General features: G+C 35.8%; 1 protein-coding gene across 4 annotated transcripts in view; it reads right to left on the reverse strand.

Moving 5' to 3' along the window:
* Positions 1–21,499, reverse strand: part of CSMD3 (CUB and Sushi multiple domains 3) — a 1,369,436-nt gene that overhangs the window by 162,377 nt on the left and 1,185,560 nt on the right. For all 4 annotated transcript variants that reach the window (XM_088844606.1, XM_088844605.1, XM_088844604.1 and 1 more), the window contains 2 exons: positions 13,640–13,736; positions 11,387–11,491 (listed from right to left, as the gene is read on the reverse strand). In XM_088844606.1, coding sequence (XP_088700732.1) covers positions 11,387–11,491; positions 13,640–13,736 — 202 coding nt within the window. The remainder of the gene's footprint in view (positions 1–11,386; positions 11,492–13,639; positions 13,737–21,499) is intronic.

Raw genomic sequence — 21,499 nt, forward strand, 5'->3', positions numbered from 1 at the left:
CAAAGAACTAAACAGACATTTCTCCAAAGAAGACATACAGATGGCTAACAAACACATGAAAAGCTGCTCAACATCACTCATGATCAGAGAAATGCAAATCCACAATGAGGTACCATCTCACGCTGGTCAGAATGACTGCTATCAAAAAGTCTCCAAACAATAAATTCTGGAGAGGGTGCAGAGAAAAAGGAACCCTCTTACACTGTTGGTGGGAATGAAACTAGTACAGCCACTATGGAGAACAGTGTGGAGATTCCTTAAAAAACTAGAAATAGAACTGCCATATGACCCAGCAATCCCACTGCTGGGCATACACACCAAGGAAACCAGAACTGAAAGAGAAACATGTACCCCAGTGTTCACTGCAGCACTGTTTACAATAGCCAGGACATGGAAGCAACCTAGATGTCCATCGGCAGACAAATGGATAAGAAAGCTATGGGACACAATGGAATATTACTCAGTTATTAAAAAGAATGCATTTGAATCAGTTCTAATGAGTGGATGAAACTGGAGACTATTATATAGAAGTAAGTAAGTCAGAAAGAAAAACACCAATACAGTATTTTAATGCATATATATGCAACCCACTCCAGTACTCTTGCCTGGAGAATCCCACAGAAGGAGGAGCCTGGTAGGCTACAGTCCATGGGGTCGCAAAGAGTCGGACACGACTGAGCGACTTTACTTTCACTTTCACGGAATTTAGAAAGATGGTAATGATGACTCTATATGCAAGACAGAAAAAGAGACACAGATATAAAGAACAGACTGTTGGTCTCTGTGGGAGAAGGTGAGGGTGGGATGATTTGAGAGAATAGCATTGAAACATGTATACTATCATACGTGAAATAGATCGCCAGTCCAGGTTCCATGCATGAGACAGGGTGCTCAGGGCTGGTGTGGGATGACCCTGAGGGATGTGATGGGGAGGGAGGTGGGAGGGAGGTTCAGGATGGGGAACACATGTACATCCATGGCTAATTCATGGATGAATGTGAATGTATGGCAAAAACCACCACAATATTGTAAAGTAATTAGCCTCCAATTGAAATAAAAAAAAAGTCACTGACGAGTAGCAGTGTAAGTTTAGAAATATGTGGTACAGGCTTCGCTCATGTTTACTCTGATTCTCAACTTTTCTTACTTATGTTTGCCTATTTAACATTTGACCTAGCATTATTCTGAAAAACTGAGTACTCAGTAATAGATGTGTGTATGTGTGTGTGCTCAGTCATTCAATCATGTCCTCCTCTTTGTGACCCCATGGACTGTAGCCTGTTAGGAATCTTCTGTCCACAGAATTTTCCAGGTAAGAAATACTAGAGCGGGTTGCCATTTCCTACTCTAGGGGCTCTTTCCCACCCAGTGATCGAACCCAAGTCTCTTGATTCTCCTTCATTGGCAACCAGATTCTTTACTTAGTGATAGATTCTACCTATCAACTTTTAGTCTAAAGAATAAAGGTAAGTAAAATGATAAATAGAATCTTGCAGGTAGGGGCCTTCATTCATTACATGAGCAATTACTGGTACCAATTGTGTACTCTTACTGTGTTACACACATGCTGGAAATGCAAAGATCAATTAGCAACATAAGTAACCATGCTCTGAAGAAATTCTGGGTGGAGCTAGAGAGGGGGTTGTTTTAAAAGATGGCTTCAGTGTAGCAGAACAATCACAATATATGAAGGCTGTCTTCTATTTAAATAATTATTTCATAGGCACTAACCTATGGGTACTAAAAAATAATATATTTTATCAGTTCATAATAATGAAGGGGAAGGTGAGTATGCTGTCTTGGCATGTTGAGTGGATAATATTTTAAGTTATTTTTCCTTCTTTTATGGAAAAAAAAGGGCAGCATTTTTTGTAAAACAGTGTTTTTGGAAGGGCAGTTAAAAATGAAGCTGAAAAGGGAGACAATATATAGACTATATAAACAATACTGTAATCTTAATCAATGTAGAAAGTTGCATTTTCCTACTGTGGTTAATGGAGGTAAAATTCAGAGTTATTTAGAACAAAACTTCGGTACTCTGTGTGCATCCTGGTTCCACTAGTTTCTTGCCTTTTCTTGGTAAAATCTGAGGTAATCACTATGTCTCAGTTTCCTCACCTATAATATAGATGCAAAATTATACCAACTTCATATGAATATTTTGATGCCTAAAGAAAACAATACATGTATAACACTTAGTTTCAGGAACATAGGATGCCCTCAAGAAATGTTAACTAGCATTACTGAATGGTTTTAAGCATGAAAGTTAGGTTGTCCATTTGGATTCTAGATAAAGGTTATATACAATTTTTATTGTCATGAAAGCATGTCTCTGTATGTTTAAGACCAATAGATCTCACATAAATACTCTAGTAATATAAAGAACACATATAAAGGTTTACATAAAGCCCCAAACTTAAGTACCTTCAGTTTTGTGATTGACTCACAACGAGAAGCGTCTATAAGAAAATCCAGGAGACCAGAAGCAGTGTTACTATAATAGCTCAAGATATAACTAGAGAAACTTTAGAACTACAAAAACACAATGTTTTATGAATTCAGAGATTCACTAATTCAGGGTCATCTCTCAATCAATACCACAAAGCATGAAAAATCAATGAGATGATCATGAAATAAATTTGGTTAAAAGAGTAAACTATGCCAAAACTAGAATGGCCTTATAGGCTTAAGGAGTGAAATGTGTTTACAAAGATCAATTACACATATTTGCATGTAATATAGTCTAGGTTAATAGCAATTTAAATTAGAAATGACAAACTAACAGTTTAACTTGGACAGGAGGTGTTTCTAAAATTAATAGTTACAAGATGATATGCATGAAGTGGAACAAGATAGTTTAGGTAAAAATATAATTAATCTTACAGTCACTATTTTTTCACAAATAATCAATTATCTAACTAGCCCATTTTTTGTGCTTATAAAAATAAACTTAAGACCTAATGCATTATGTCTTAAGCATATTGCTCAAGGAAGGAAAGCAATAAAATAACTATTGTGTTGAATTGAAACCTTTTGCTATTTATACACTACATTTAAATGGATACATTTCTGAGCATTGACTATTTTACAACTATTTTTATAATTTGGGTATTCAGACTAGCCCTTCAACTACTGCACAAGATGGAAATATGCTTTCAGGCCACCTGAGTTTTTATAAGATTTACAGCAAAATTATTTGTAGTAGATATAATGAGTGATCTCAGGTGTGGGAGGAGAGAAAAAAATATTCATTATGGTGACATTACCTTTGTCCTCAGAGACCACATCCTGAGATCTTTGAGCATCCCTAAATTTTCAAACACCATTACCATATAGTTTCCCCTTTTCAAATAAGTTCATTTAGACCAAAAACTGTTCATTGATTTATAAATGTTCACAGTCCATCTAGGATTTTCCATTAGGTGCTAGTGAAGAGGCTCAGTCATGTTCGACTGTTCGCGACCCCATGGACTGTAGCCTGCCAGGTTCCTGTGTCTATGGGATTTTTCAGGCAAGAATACTGGAGTGGATTGCTATTTCCTTCACCATGGGGTCTTTCCAACCCAGGGACTGAACCTGGGCTTCCTTCACTGAAGGTAGACTCTTTACTGTTTGAGCTACCAGGGAAGGTGCTGGATTTTCCATTAGTGGGATTTAAAAGTGTGCGTCCACAAATAGGAAGTATGAGGAAAACTGCATATGCATGTTACAATCAAATGATCATTTCAAAATGATGAGGCTGGACCTGAATTCAAGTGACAGAGCAACTAGAAACTACATGTTCTTTTTGTGGAAGCCCGGAGAGTCGGACACGACTGAGCGACTGAACTGACTGACTGACGGACCAACAGTAATACAATTAATGGCATTCCACGCACTAGGAACATTTTCCCTAGCAACAAATACATTTATGTAAGATATACAATTATAACCAGAATCACATTTGTTTAAAATACACACACACACAAACTGATGAATAGATTCCCACCTTCTAGTGCTCTTGTGAATCAGAAGACAGAAAGAATGTGAACAATGTCGGAAAAAATATACTAACTCAGAGCATCTACATCTCTTTACATGACTACTAAAGCAGAACACTGGTACACCTATCTACACTAGTACACATGACCATGAAACCAGAACACCGGTACAATTGCCAACACAAATAATGATGCAGCTTCCTGTCAACTTATGATCGCTCATATCAGAAAATAGAAAAATGTAAACATATCTTTTAATAAGTGTTTCAGCTTATCTTGATTAAGCAGAGAAAACTGTATCCTCTAAACTCTGGAACTCTGGTATAAATATTTGTCTTAGATGGGCCTTCCAAAGTTGCTAGGCAAACATGTCTTCTGCCTGCCTTCTTTCTCTTCAATGTCCAATCTCTTTTGTTAGTAACAGAAAGAAAAACTGACTTTTAAAAAAATCTTTTCATTAATATCGGCTATCTCATTATACATCAGGTAATTTAATAGCATAAAATTAATAGAATATATCAACATTTCAGAAAAATGTAGTTGAGAATATTTCTACATTTATATTTATTATCTCACTTTGTGTGTAACTTAGAAAATTTACCCCGATTTGTGAAACTACAACCTCTAAGAGAGTACAGTTTGAAATACTAATAAATATACTCATGAATGTAGTCAAAAGGTACAACTTTCCAGTAAAAAGATAAATGAGTGCAATGTAACTAGGGGTGTAACATATGACACAATGGCTATTAACACTTTTCTATGATATATGTTTGTTAAGAGAGTAGATCTTAAAGACTCATTACAAGGAGAATTGCTTTTTTTTCTTTCTTTTTACTGCATCTATATGAGATGATAGACGTTAACTAAACCTATTGTATTAATCATTTCACAACATATATAAATCGAACAACCTTTTTTGTATACCTTAAACAGTGATGTATGTCAACTATTTCTCAATAAAGCTGGAAAAGATTTTTAAAAGTATTTGGAGACCAAAAGGTAAAAATATTAATCTCTGTTTTCGAGAATTTTATTTCTCAAATTCAAATGTTTTTCCATCTATGGAAATCAAAGATTAGAACAGATGTAAAAATGGGATTCTAAATAATTTTTGTCTGCTACAGAATATTTCTTCTGAATTACATATATGGAATATGTATTAAGAGAACAGTGAATTTACAGTCAGTTTTTTATTGATTATCATAGTTTGTCTAACCTCTAAGTCCTAACTGGCAAATAAATAACTTTAAGAAGGCATTTAACCCATTTCTAATCCTTTGAAAAAAGCTTTTAAAGTCACCTTGGAAGACAAGTATGTAATCCTAAATTCAGAAGTTTCCAGAAAAGATTACATAATCCTTCAATAACTTTTAACAGCTTTTACTGTCAGAAAAAAATCTTTACCCAAACTGAACTTTTCTTCATGAATCCCTTGAATTATCTTCAAAATTCATACAGAACATCCTTAGTCTGTTGACTAGGCCTATACTCAGTGTTCCAGTATAGTAGGCAAGATTTTGGCTACCATTATGTTATACTTGCAAATATGTTATGTTACACAGCAAAAGGATTTTGTGGATAAAATGAATAAGGCTAATAAGCTGACTATAAAATATAAAGATTACTAACTGATTATTGGATGACTACAAACATATAAATGTTGTATCCATCTACCATTTTTTTCTTCATGATGCAAGTAGCACCAAATGAAGCTTTCATATGTTTCATTCTTTTTTTTAAATTGGAGTATAATTGGCTTACAATGTTTTGTTAATTTCTGCTGTACAACAATGTAGATCAGCTATAAATGTACATATATCCCCTTCCTCTTGAGACTCCATCCCACCCACACCTCCTATCCTACCCCTCTAGGTCAGCACAGAGCACTGAGCTGAGCTCCCTCTGTTATACAGCAGCTTCTTACTATCTATTTTACAAACGGTAGTGTATATAAGTCAATACTACTCTTTCAATTTGCCCCACTCTCCTTCCCCTGCTATGTCAACAAGTCTGTTCTCTACATCTGTGTCTCTGTTCTTGCACTGTGAATAGGTTAATCTGCACTACCATTTTATAGATTCCATATATATGCATTAATATATGGTATTTGTTTTTCCTTTTCTGACTTACTTCCACTCTGCATGACAGACTCTAGGTTCACCCACATCACTATGAAAGACCCAATTTCATTCCTTTTTATGGCTGAGTAATATTCCATTGTATATATGTACTACAACTTCTTAATCCATTTACCTCTCAATGGACATTTAGGTTGCTGACAATTGTAAATAATGCTGCAGTGAACAGTGGGGTACATGTGTCTTTTTGAATTGTGGATTTCTCAGAGTATATGTCCAGTAGTGGGATTGCTGCATCATACGGTAGCTTTATTCCTAGTTTCCATTTGTATGGAAACACAAAAGACCCTGAATAGACAAAGCAAACATGAGTGAGTTTCATTCTTGAAAGCTTATCCCTAAACTGGTACTATCATTAGTTAAATTAGGAAGTATTTTTGGTTCCTAGATCCCACTACAAGGTGCTGTCTAATATTACAGATAAATAAAAGTACTTAAGTTGATCTTTATTTAATTCCATGTCTAAGTTCTAAAAGTCAAACAAAAAGTCTAAAAAATTAATCAACTTGCCAAAGAAATAAAGAAAAACTATGATCATATACAAAGTGATATGATCTAAAGTAAAAATCAAAACACCAAAACATGATAATCACCCTCTATACCTCTCTCTTTCTCATCTCCAATACCGAACTGGCCATAAATCTTTCAATTTTACCTCATTATTTCCTGCATCTTAACATTTCATTTACAAAACCACAACAACCATCTTCAGAGTTTCTCATTTGAACCACTGCTACTCCTTTTTTTTCAGCAGATTCTCTTCCTGCAATGCATTCATCACTTTTTAAAATAAAAGGGACTCTGAAAATTTAAAATTGATTATCTTATTCCCCAAATTGAAACCCCTTCAATGAATCTCTTCTTTCTGCAAACTAAACTTGTCTGTCATCTGAATCTAAACTTCCATAACAACTCCAGTCATGTGGGTTCATCTCATTATTAGAAAAGCATGATATCTACTGAGGGTTTGCTATGTACCTTGTCCTATTAGAAACACTTCGTATGGATGATCTCATTGAACTCTGACACAATCTTTCAAGTTACATGCTACTATTATCACATATTACAGGTGAGGAAACTGGGTTCTTAGGGAATCTTAGAAATCACCTAATGTCACAAGGCCATCAATGGCAGTGCCAAGACAGAAACCTAAGTCTGATTCCAGCATAAATTATTTTATGTCCACCTACATTCTAGGAAGGGCTTCCCTCATGGTTCAAACAATAAAGAATTTGCCTGCAATGCTGGAGACCTAGGTTCAATTTCTGGGTCAAGAAGATCCCCTGAAGAAGGGCAAGGCAACCCACTCCAGTACTCTTGCCTGGGGAATCCCATGGACTGAGGAGCCTAGAGGGCTACAGACATGGGATTGCAAAGAGTCAGATCCGATAAACAACTAATATTTTCACATTCTAGGAGGTCCCTTAAAAGTGCCAAGCTACTTCCATAGCTACCCTTTAATTCTTACCTGGAATAAAAGCACTGAGATTTGTTCTTTGGTGAAGTCTTCCCTGACTCTACCACGAGTAACCCCTAAGAGTTTTGATCACTACCTTCTCTGTGTCATCACCTACATTATATATGATATCTTACTTTAGCCATTGCGACAGTAACCTTGGGAGGTTGGTGAAAGTACACATGGTTTGCTGAATCTCATAAAGACTGACTTGATCTATTGGGGTGGAGTCTCATTATCTGGATTTTCAATAAGACTTTGAGATAACTATGGTGTACAATGATCAACTTACATAAACTATTTTTACAGTGTTTACACTATAATTTTGCAATTATTGCTGTTTGTATGTCCTTGTTTTCAGTTAGTCTGAAGCTCTGATTTTTTAGGACTCGATCTAATACAAATATGTAGCTCTTACATTTAGAAAGTATACCTAACATCTAGTAGCTATTCAATAAAGATTTGATAAATAAACAAGTGAGCTTGTTCTCACATTTGGAGGGAATAAGGAGATGAGAGGAAATGAATTGCTGCCTTGTTTCAGTAGATAACAGAAAATAATGATATGAAATGATCAAGTGGGCCTTTAGAAATATTAATGAGACTAAGGCATGAGAATGATAAATTGAGCAGAAGGAACATCAGATTTGTATGATCATAATCATAATAACACATTTTAAAGTTAAAATGATATGATCCCAAGTTAAAGGAGCAAAATTGTACTATATGACAAAAATCAGCCATTTGTCAGCATTTTTCTTTTAAGTAAATACGAAACGAGACCTATCTGTCTAATATCTTGTGCCATCAGACAATCGAGATTGTTTTTCTTTTTCCCCTGAAAAGCCTCATGAGTGAGTAGGAAAATTAGACAGAGAAAATATTCACTTGCTAGAAGGAATCTCAGCCAAATTTCCTTTTCCCAAGATAGAACACCTGCCATGTTTCCTGAAACCTTTACAACTTGAAATATTCCTTTAGGAATTCAGAAAGAGCCTACTTTCTTGGTTAAAAAGAAAGAAAACACAAGATCTGTCCTTTTTATAGCAAATGTTAATGTCTTTTGCATCTGTTGTTGGTATTCATAGTGTGATTATGAGACTGTTATTTCCCCAATGTGATTACTTCCTTATGTTACCCTGTGGGCAGAACTTTTATTTCAGGGATTGTCAGAAACGAAATACCAAAGATGTGCAGTAAAATGGGTGTCTTCTCAATGCAAAAAAGTTAATAGATCTACCTTATTTGTAACACACACACACACACACACACACAAGCGTGCACACACACTACACACACCCCATTATTTTTTCCAGTACACTACTGGTTAAGTATTCTGCTTTTTCAAAATATTGAAACTATTTTTTTTAACTTTCTTAACTTTCCTATTTCTATTCATTTAAAATATACAGTTTTCTCTTATAGAGGTTACTATATTCTTATATCTCAACCAGTGATTTTGGAGGCTTCTGCAGGCATAAGAAAGTTCTTTAAAATGTTTATCTCTAGTTCATACGGTCTGCCCCCACAAGTGGACAGATTCTTAAATTACCACAAATGGAATATTCCCCCACTAAAGAGATATTTAACTTATGTGCAGAGTACATCATGAGAAATGCTGGGCTGGAGGAAGCACAAGCTGGAATCAAGATTGCTGGGAGAAATATCAATAAGCTCAGATATGCAGATGACACCACCCTTATGGAAGACAGAGAGGAAGAACTAAAGAGCCTCTTGATGAAAGTGAAAGAGGAGAGTGAAAAAGTTGGCTTAAAGCTCAACATTCAGAAAACTAAGATCATGGCATCTGGTCCCATCACTTCATGCGAAACAGATGGGGAAACAGTGGAAATAGTGGCGGACGTTTTTTTCTTGGGCTCCAAAATCACTGCAGATGGTGATTGAAGCCACAAAATTAAAAGACGCTTACTCCTTAGAAGAAAAATTATGCCAAACCTAGACAGCATATTAAAAAGCAGAGACATTACTTTGTCAACAAAGGTGCATCTAGTCAAAGCTATGGTTTTTCCAGTAGTCATGTATGGATGTGAGAGTTGGACTACAAAGAAAGCTGAGTGCCAAAGAATTGATGTTTTTGAACTGTGGTGTAAGAGAAGACTCTTGAGAATCCCTTGGACTACAAGGAGATCTAACCAGTTGATCCTACAGAAAATCAGTCTTGAATATTAATTGGAAGGACTGATGATGAAGCTGAAGCTGCAATACTTTGGCCACCTGATGTGAAGTACTGACTCACTGGAAAAACCCTGATGCTGGGAAAGATTGAAGGCAAGAAAAGAAGGGGATGACAGAGGATGAAATGATTGGATGGCATCACTGACTCAATGGAAATGAGTTTGAGCAAGCTTCAGGTGTTGGCGATAGACAGGGAAGCCTGGCATGATGCAGTCCATGATACACAAAGAGTCAGGAAATCAGTCCCGAATATTAATTTGAAGGACGAATGTTGAAGCTGAAACTCCAATACTCTGGCCACTTGATGGGAAGAACTGACTCATTTGAAAAGACCCTAATGCTGGGAAAGATTGAAAGCACGAGGAGAAGGGGACGATTGAAGATGAGATGGCTAGATGGCATCACCAACTCAATGGACATGAATTTGAGTAAACTCCGGCAGCTGGTGATGGACAGGGAGGCCTGGATGGCATACTGTAGTCCATGGGGTCACAAAGAGTTGGACATGACTGAGTGACTGAACTGAACTTGGAAAACTAGTTATTTCCAAAGTGCTCATACTGCCCAAAGCCATCTATAGAATCAATACAATCCTTACCAAAATTCCAATGGGAATTTTTTTCAAATAAATAGGAAAAAATTAAAAGTCATGAAAGTGAAAGCGTTAGTCATGTTCAACTCTTTGTGACCTCAGGGTTTTCTGCCTCTGGAATTTTCCAGGCAAGAATACTGGAGTGGTAACCATTCCCTTTGCAAGGGGATCTTCCTGATACAGGGATTGAACCCTGGTCTCCACATTGCATGCAGATTCTTTATAGTCAAAGTCACCAGGGAAGCTCCATATGGGACGACAAAAGTCTCCAAACATCCAAAGCAGTCTCGAGAAGGAACAAAACTAGAAATATCATTCTCTCTGATTTAAAATTGCATTGCAAAGATATCGTAACTTAAATAGTATGGTCCTGTCATGAAAATGCACACATAGACCAATGTAATAGAATTCAGAGCCCAGAAACAAATCCTTGCATATATAGTCAACTAATGTTTGATGAGTAAGACAAGAATACTCAAGATGGAAAGGTGAGTCTCTTTAATAAGAAAAACTGAAATAAGCCAGACACAGAAGGACAAATGCCACATGATACCACTTACACAGATTATCTAGAATAGTCAAACTCATTAGACATGAAAATAAAATGGTGGTTTCTAATGCTGAGCAGAGGGAGAAATGAGTAGCTGTTGGTTAACTGGCTTCATTTAAGCAAGGGGAGTCAAGTTCTAGAAATCTGCTGCACAACACAGTGCCTACAGTTAACACTACTGTATTGTGCATTTAAAATTTTTGTGCATTTAAGATTTTTGTTAAGAAGGCAAATCTTATGTAAAGTGCACTTACAAAAAAAAAAAAGAAAATACCTGTAAATTCTGATGAAAATCATCAGAACTTTATACATATAATTTTGTAGTTGAATTGAATAACACTTCAGAATCTTAAAGTAAGACAACATTCTAGTTTGACAAAGTCCGTTAACTTTCTATATTCAGAAAAGTAATATTTAAAATTAATAAGCTTTCTTTAAACTTTCTTGAATAGCACATAATATTGTATTTACCTGTGTATTCAAGGTGAAATCCTGCAGCAGAAACACTGATGTCTGATTGAAAATTTAGATATAGATTATTAGATGTACTATTCAAAAGATGGGGTATTGTTGTTCCTGAAATGATAGTTGAAAAAGTGGTTCAGTGATCACATAATAATATAACAAAACTAAGTTAACTATTAATCAACCAACAAGTTATCACTGAAATTAAATATTATTAAAATGTTTTATAAGAATTTTTAAATAAAAATATTTCTCACATATTTGTCTTTCATATTACTGTTCTTGACTATCTCCAAGGGGACAGACCTTTGCGAGCATATTAGTCGGCTCCCTAAAATAGGTACCAGCAAACAAACCTGATGAAAAGCAGAAAATTTTACTAGTCACCTAAAATAAATATTTGGAATTTCATGTGGATTTCAATAATTCAAGTACAAGATAATAAATGTAGTTTTAAATTTTGCATGTGTTTTTATGAAATAATAAAATTTTATATGGGTTTAAAGAAATATTCATTTGTCACCATTCATTGTGATATTTAAGTACATACACTTTTTTCTATATCAGGTGAAGTACCTTGATGTTTCTTACACCAACAGCAAAGCTGGTTGTTAGCATTAAAAAAATGCCAGTTATGAACTTGTGCTAGCCTTGTCTTTTAGCAAATGCTTTATAATCTTGTTCTTCTGAACTTCTATAGGAAATCAACTTTAATTTATTCAATTATTGAATTGAAAATATGTGCTTGAACCAATTACTTTTTGATCATCTGACATTAATAGTTTAAGATCCTTAAGATTATAACTCAAGCAATTTCAAATGACAAGCATAAAAATAACTGTCAACTGTGTCTCAAGATAAAATTCAACAAGCATATGAGTTGACAGTGCTACCAACATATTTTTGGTAATTTTCTAGTTACTTCATACTTACTTTCCACAACACTATGAACCTTAACCACTGAGTCTTCTATAAGAGAAACCAGGACAAATTCATTACAAAACACGCAATTGTTTCCCCCCACCCAGCTGAACTTGCTCTCTGTCTTATACCGTCGTAACTGAATCAGTGAAGACAGAGGTAAACAGAAACTCAAAGGTCACTCTGACTGCCTTTGATCTCTTAGAAGATCTTAGTGATTAAGAGCTTTGACTGTGGAGTCACACCAGCTGGGTCCCAGTCTCATTCTAACGTTAGGTGTACAACCTTGGGCAACTTAATTTCCTTTAGTGTCAGTCATCTACCAGGGCTGCCAGAAAGATCAAATGAGGAAATGTATGACAAGCTTCACACAGAGCTAGCACTTGGTAATCAACACCTGTTATTATTTATCACTTTTTATCGTTTAGCTATTATGCTTATCATTCATAAAGTATTATACCAAGTCTATTACAGATAAATGAATACACACAAAAATTCATACAATTTTTCTAAGAAAAATTTCTTTCTAAATCTATTTCTAGAATATTTGTAATGTCTAAACCAAATTACTCTTACTCTAGATATTGCTTCTTTGCTTTCTTCAATGGTGTTGCTGAAAAGTAGATTAACATACTCCATTTCAAAATCTATTAAAAACTTAATGACACTCAAAATTCTATATCTGAAATACGTAAGGTCATAGTTCAGCTATGTTTATATTTCTAGAGTTAAGCACTATAACCAAAATTAAAGTAAAACATACAGTTAAATTTAAAGTGAAACTTCATTTCACCTTGAACATCTTGTAAGAAGCTGTTAGATTAATGCACAAACTACCTTCACAAGCCATAACAAATTATAAAATCTTCTGGTCTTGATACATATGTATATAATATGAATTTTATATAATTTAATTCATTTCATAGAATTAATTTCTTATTCTCTTTATTCTCATACAACAGTAACTTGTAGCACTTACCATGTTGTTACATAATCTCTATAATTGTTTTAATGGATTCATAACATTCTATCAAGTGAATATATTATAATTTTCAGTTAATAGTAATAATAAACATATTACTATTAACACAAAAACATCAATAAATAATTACACAAATACAGTAACACTCTATAGTAAGGTTTTAAATAGCAATTTCAATTTCATTGCCTTTAAAGCCTTTCAAACTTCTATCTTGTAGTTTAGTTCCTTACATATAGTCTGTAAAAAGCAAAATTAAAACCACCAAGTCAGAGATCTAGGGAGTGCTTTAGAGAGAGAGGGAGATTTTACATTCCTAATTATAATGTATTTTAATTAAGCTTAGTTCTCTTATTTACCTGAATAACTTCCAAGTCTTGGGGCATTGTTGTCTCCCCCATCATAAAAGTCCAGAGAATCCCAATTATGTTCTGTAGCAAAGCTGACAACTTGCACCTATGAAATAATAATCACCTGTAAGAACACATACTTCTAATGCGATGCATATACTGTAGTCCATTCATCTCTTCTGGAAGAGAGGGCTCAAAGCCTGGACCATATCACTGTGGCTCTCCATGGAAAGATTTTAACAGAAACGATCATTGCCTTTATGGCACTGGCATACACACACTGACTTTTATAATAAAAGCCTCTGAGGGATCTAGCAGTGTTCACAATTGGTATAGCATTGAGAATGTCAGTCACCACCTTATTGTGCTAATCTAATGTCTTAGTCCTAGAATCTGAATTAAGCCATGTTCCAAACAATTGATTAATTTTTGTTTTGTTTTAGAATGCTTGATTCTTGGGTACTGAGTTTTCTCATATGCTTTACCTATTAGGATATAAACAGATTTCTGGTCCACACAGAGCACCATATAAGACTATAATATATATGCTTTATGAATCAGGTTTATCCTGGATACATTTTATTATGTTTTACTTTGTATAACCTTTGCTAAATTTCCTGTTTCTATTTTATTTTTACAAATTAACATAATAATACCCTATGTACATTTTTTATATATTTCAATATGAATAACCAAAAATAATACTTTATAATTGATTTGGATATGTCTTTTAAAGATTAGTTTTATAAATGACTATATTTTTATAAACAACATCATAATAACTAAATCACTGTGAGATTCACAAAGTTGATTAGGGAAATGCTGAGCATAATTCTCTCATGTCTATCATGTTTTATTTAAAGAAAGAGGCATGTGTTACTTTGTTGCACTTCACTTGGCACAGCTTGAATTTTTGCAAGAACCCAAAGAACACTCACAACTATGGATGTTATCTATTTTTCTTTGTTTATTACATATTTTATAGTTTAGGAGGAGGTAAAGGAATAGTCTTATTCAAATAAATTGATTTTTATTTAGCTAAGGTCTGTTATAAATTTAAGTATTTCACTCATTTACTAAATACTTCTAACAATTGCATTTATTAAAAATTTTCTTATCCACAAAATAGGCCATCACCATTCTTCCATTCAAATAAATGCTTATGCCTCTTTTCCAGAGGTGAGTGCCACATGGCGACAGATACCCTGCCTGTGTGACAGACATTAGGCCGAATGGCAATGTTCCAGGACAGGAGGAAGACTGGAATTAAAACTGTATGATTGCAATATAATCACCAACTCCTTAAAAAATGGTCAATTCTCTCTTTATATCTGACTTTTCCTTCTTTTCAAGTCAAGAAAAGAAAAAGTCACATTTGGCTTTAAAAAACAAGAAAAAGAAAACAGAAGTAAGGATTTTTGTAGGAGTTGACATCTGAAATAAGCAAAATGTACTGTGAGGTTCTGCACTGAAAGAAGTTATTGAGTTAGTAAAAATGTAGAAGACACAGCCATGGGGTAGATTTAGTGAACCATCAGTAATCAAATTTAGCCACAGTGAAGGGTATTTACATGGGAGAAAATATGTAAGAAGTTAGAAAATGTAGAAAAAAGGAAAGAATAAAGATTAATGGATAAATACAAGAAATATTAGAACTCTGGGGTTTGAAACTTCCTGGTTCCCTCTACTCCATAGCATGTAACTCTAAAAGAATTGTTAATCTCTCTGTGCCATAGATTTCATATATTAATCACTGTAATAGAGCACCTATTTATAGATTTGTTGTAAAAATTAAAGTAATTTACTTTAGAATAATGCCTAGAATAAACTGAGGATTTAATGGGAGAGAAAGAGAGAGAGAAGGGCTATACAGACAGAATACCAGCATAATAATTATGCAATTGAGGAGTATTTCATTGAAGGTTTTAGAAGATGAATTGAAGGAGTCTAATCAGGACTATGGTTTAAGTACAAAACTACTACAATTAGTAAAGAAAATAAAAATGAAAAGGCAATTTTAATGTTGATTCCAGTGGCCCATGGGAAACAAAGAAAGATTAATAAAGTAGGCTAGTAGGCAGGAATGGTAGAAAGGGGGACCTAGATGTCACATGAGTTGCTACAGTGGAAACTACTGCTTTCTGTGTTATATGAATAGGAGAGGGAAGTGACAGAAAATATTTTAAAATATTTTTCCCTGAGTTTTTGAGATCAGAGGGATGGCAAAAACAAAAATGTAGATATCTCCAGGAAAACTTCTACCTTTGTGAAAGGAAGAAAATCTGTTTAATTCTGGACATTTATATGTGAATATGACTCCCCAAAATAATCAGGTTCTGATCCCTTGCGCCTGTAAATATCGCCTGGTATGGGAAAGAATCTTTCAAATGTGAATAAACTAAATATCTTGAGATAGGGATACTATCCTAGATGATTTAAATGAGCCTTAAAAACAATCACAGATGATCTTATTAGATCTCAAGGAAGATGTGACACAGACAGAAGAGAATGAAATGTGATCACACAAGCAGAAATTGAAGGGATGTAGTCAGTGGAGAAGGAAATGGCAACCCACTCCAGTGTTCTTGCCTGGAGAATCCCAGAGGCGGGGGAGCCTGGTGGGCTTCCGTCTATGGGGTCACACAGAGTCGGACACGACTGAAGTGACTTAGCAGCAGCAGCAGCAGTCAGAGGAGAAGGGGATGACAGAGCATGAGATGGTTGGATGGTATCACTGACTCAACGGACGTAAGTTTGAGCAAATTCAGGGAGACAGTGAAGGACAGAGAAGCCTGGCGTGCTGCAGTCCATGGGGTTGCAAAGAATCACACACAACTTAGTGACTGAACAAGTCAGAAGCCAAGGAATGATGGCAGCTACCAGGCACTGGAAGAGGCAAGGAAAGGACTCTTCCCTGGAGCCTGAGCAGAGGGGAGGTGGAGGGTGGCAGCAGTGCAGTCCTGTCAGCACTGCTGTTTCAGAGCAGTAAGATTGATTTGGGACTTCCAGCTTCCATTACCGTGAAAGAACAAATTTCAGTTGCTTTAAACTTTTGAGTTCATGCTGTGTTACAGAAGTCACAGAAAACTAATGCAATTTGCCAGTAGGATTCTGGGCAAGTTGTGAATGTTGTTTGGCATACATAGAGGTGTAGGAGAATTAAGTAAATGGTTGAAGATTCATTATGACAGAAAGTCAAATGAGAGTCAAGTAAAAGCCTTAAAAAGAAGATACAGACTCAGTGTTCAGAAGAACTTTAAATTAGATGGAGTTGTCCATTATGACAACAGGACAGCTTTATGAGGTAATGAATTTCCAATAACTAAAGCCAGATATCCCTTACAGAGACATTCAAATCCCATTTTACTTAAAGATTGCTCTTTGCTTGATGATTCTGTTACTATTAATTGTAGCTCCTTTTGAATTCTCCCTCCAATATACCTTGCTAAAATATACAGGAAAAAAAAAAGAGAGAGAGAATATACTCCTCCCACTCATGTAATAGAAACATAAGTTAGTTTATTTGTTGAGGTTATGTCTCAAAAATGCTCAATCATTCTATCTTATTTGTAACTTTTTCAGCATTCCAAATGTTTCTTCTCTCTACCAGTGGTTATCCCATTTTATATATGATTTATTGAATATTCATATAAATCTTTATTTGCACATATGTTTAGCACAAAAGAATAAAAGATAATAAACATTACTTTAAATCTGGTGTACTAGCCAGGTTGCTTTTAGGTGAATTTAGTGAAATTTCAAATATGTCCTATATTATGGGTGTGTGTGTTACAATTTTCTATGATTTAGGGATACATCTAAAACTATGCTCAGTCGCTCAGTCATGTGTGACTCTTTGAGACCCCATGGACAGTAGCCCACTAGGCTCCCTTTTCCATTGGATTTTCCAGGCAAGAATACTGGAGCAGGTTGCCATTTCCTTCTCCAGGGACATATAAAATTAGCAAACATATAAAAGATTAATTAGGAAAAAACACTTTGTAGCTATTCAAAATATTTACATTAAAATATGCTTCACAATCTGTAACTTTGATCAATACTAGGCTAAACTAAAATTTTGTTTTCATGGGGTCACAAAGAGTCGGACACAACTGAGCGACTGAACTGAACTGAACTGAAGGTACAATCATTAAAAAATGCTACTTCAGTGAAAGATCTTATAGCATCATTGATACAAGGTTTCTAGTTGTGAACAGTGTTTGCCAGGACAGTGATATAGAACATACCATTATCTTCAATTGTCATCAGTTCAGTTCAGTTCAGTTCAGTCGCTCAGTCGTGTCCGACTCTCCGCGACCCCATGAATCACAGCACGCCAGGTCTCCCTGTCCATCACCAACTCCCAGAGTTCACTCAAACTCATGTCCATCGAGTCAGTGATGCCATCCAGCCATCTCATTCTCTGTTGTCCCCGTCTCCTCCCACTCCCAATCCCTCCTAGCATCAGACTCTTTTCCAGTGAGTCAACTTGTTGCATGAGGTGGCCAAAGTATTGGAGTTTCAGCTTTAACATCAGTCTTTCCAATGAACACCCAGGATTGATCTCTTTTAGAATGGACTGGTTGGATCTCCTTGCAGTCCAAGGGACTCTCAAGAGTCTTCTCCAGCACCACAGTTCAAAAGCATCAATTCTTCAGCGATCAGCTTTCTTCACAGTCCAACTCTCACATCCATACATGACCATGGGAAAAACCATAGCCTTGACTAGACGGACCTTGGTTGGCAACGTAATGTCTCTGCTTTTTAATATGCTATCTAGGTTGGTCATAACTTTCCTTCCAAGGAGTAAGCGTCTTTTAATTTCATGGCTGCAATCAGCATCTGCAGTGATTTTGGAGCCCCCCAAAATAGAGTCTGACACTGTTTCCACTATTTCCCCATCTATTTCCCATGAAGTGATGGGACCAGATGCCATGATCTTTGTTTTCTGAATGTTGAGCTTCAAGCCAACCTTTTCACTCTCCTCTTTCACTTTCATCAAGAGGCCTTTGAGTTCCTCTTCACTTTCTGCCATAAGGGTGGTATCATCTGCATATCTGAGGTTATTGATATTTCTCCCAGCAATCTTGATTCCAGCTTGTGCTTCTTCCAGCCCAGCGTTCCTCATGGTGTACTCTGCGTATAAGTTAAATAAGCAGGGTGACAATATACAACCTTGACGTACTCCTTTTCCTATTTGGAACCAGTCTGTTGTTCCATGTCCAGTTCTAACTGTTGCTTCCTGACCTGCATACAGGTTTCTCAAGAGGCAGGTCAGGTGGTCTGGTATTGCCATCTCTTTCAGAATGTTCCACAGTTTATTGTGATCCACACAGTCAAAGGCTTTGGAATAGTCAATGAAGCAGAAATAGATGTTTTTCTGGAACTCTCTTGCTTTCTCCATGATTAGTCCATTATTCAGTGTTAACTCCTTACAGTGGCCTAAAACTTCTCTGCTTTTGGAAATATTCATTGGTTTATTTGAAAAATAATTACTGAGCACAGACTGCTAGGCTCTGTGCTAGCTGTCAGAAAAGATTTAGTTACCCACCCCATGAAATTACAGGTAATTAAGTAAAAACACATGGCAACCCACTCCAGTATTCTTGCCTGGAAAATCCTATGGACAGAGAAGCCTGGTGTGCTACAGTCCACCGGATCACAAAGAGTCAGACAGGACTACTGTGCAGCTGAGCACAGAAATCAAAACAGTAACGTGACGGGTATTACGATATAATGATATTGCAGGGATCAATAAGAACACATAGCAAGAGGGCTTAACACTGTCAAGTTCATGGATGGTTTTCCACAGGAACTGTTCTTAAGGTGAGACAGAAATAATGAGGAAGAATAAACCAAATAAAGGAGATGAAGGAGAGTATTGGCAGTAGAAGGAACACCATTCACAAAGGTCCAGAGGCAAGAGAGTCAGGTTTCTATAAAGAAGTGAAATAGAGGCAAGAAATAAGGACAAAGCACTAAGGCGTAATCAGCTGTGTCGAGTTCAGGATAGAGAGGACGATCGAGGTATTGTAAAGCAGGAAACTTAGAGCATTAGATAATTATTTTTAGAAAGTTACTCTCTTTGCCCTGTGAGGAATAGATTTTAGAATAAGAACCTGGAACAGGGATGATGGCCGCCTAATCTTGTGTGGTAAAAGTGTGGATGGAGAAAATAGACTTTGAGAGGTTTGTGAAAGACAGAACTGATATAGTTCTTTGTGCACTTGGACACAGAAAAGAATCATCAAGGTTTTTGGCTTGCGCAATTGAATGGATGAGGGGTTCATTCTGAGAGAGCAAAATGGGGAAGATTCACAACTTTGAGGAAAAAATTCTTGAAGTCAGTTTTGAACAGGTTGAATTAAAGGTGTAAGAAGTTTACGGGCTTCCCTAGTGGTCCACCTATTAAGAATCTGCCTTGCAATGTGGGGACAGTAGGTCGATCCTGCATGCTGCAGGGCAACTAAGCTCACACACTACAACTGAATCCCATGTACCCTAGAGTCCATGTTCCACAAGAGAAACCACTCCAATGAGAAGCCTATGTACTAAAACTAGAGAGTAGCTCCCACTCGTTGCAACTAGAGAAAGCCTGTGCACAGCAGTGACAACTCAGTACACCCAAAATGAATAAACACACACACACACACACACACACAAGAGAGATGTAAAAAGTTTGGCTGAAAATGTTCAGTGGGCAGTTGGATAAATGGCAAGCTTAGGTGAAAGGTATGGGTTAAATATTAGGTTTGTAAATCATCATTTATTCAATCCTTAATTTAATAAGATGTTTTCTAACTATCTACTATGATTCAGCATCAGCACATAATGGTAGCTGAAGCTATGAAAGTAGACAATGTGGCACAGAGAATGGTGCCATGTGAGATGGACAAAGAACACAGAATCTCACAAACACCATATTTGATGAATTGAAGAAGAGGAGATCATGTTTCTAGATGCAGAAGCGACAACTATAAATGTAGAAAAGAAAACAAAACAAAATTCAAGAGAGTATTAGGTAAAATGGAGGGGAAAGATATCTTAAGAGTTAGGGGAGAATGGGCAGGACAGAATGTCACTAACAAAATAAGGAAGAGGAGCAATGCAATGGATGTAATGGCATGTTCCTCAGTGGTCATTATAAGAGTGACTCAAATAGAACACTGGACACTGAAGCAACATCACAGGGGATTGGGAACAGAGGGTCAGAATTAGAGGGAAAATGCCAGGGGTTTTATTAAGATTAGATAAAAATGGACAAGCTGATGCCAATATATAGATGCTCCAATATAATTCTCATAAATGTATAACCAGATGATACAGTAAATGTTCCATGAAGATTTTAAAGGTATCAACTCATTTCAGATTGCCTGTGCAATCTGGAACATGGATGATCCTCAAATCTTTGCTAATTCTACCAATAACAGGATAGAGTGGATTGGTTATCTTCAAATTTTAAAAGTTAACCATAAAATAATAGCACAACTAGCCAGAATATAAGCAGTAATTTGACTGCTAATATTTTTAAAACACTGAAAAAGTACATTTCAAATTTTCTCATTGATTTTCTGACCTATTTAACACCTGATATCTATTAAGTAATTTTTAAAATTTTCTGAAAAAGTTATCAAGTTAAATTGAAAAATTTACTTTTTATTGAAAATTATATTTCTAAGTTCAGTTTTAATGAATCATGTGTTGGCTATTTTTTCCATGACTGATATATGCATCTCGTTTCTAAAAGAAAACCCTATGACTTAATTGGAGAACAGCAAGTTATTTTTATGAAATATCAGTTCAGTTCAGTTCAGTTTAGCTGCTCAGTTGTGTCCTACTCTTTGTGACCCATGGACTGCAGCACACCAG

Source organism: Moschus berezovskii, chromosome 16 (assembly GCF_049115385.1).
Source record: "Moschus berezovskii isolate FMDL1 chromosome 16, NW_MosBer_1.0, whole genome shotgun sequence".
NCBI lineage: Eukaryota > Metazoa > Chordata > Mammalia > Artiodactyla > Moschidae > Moschus > Moschus berezovskii.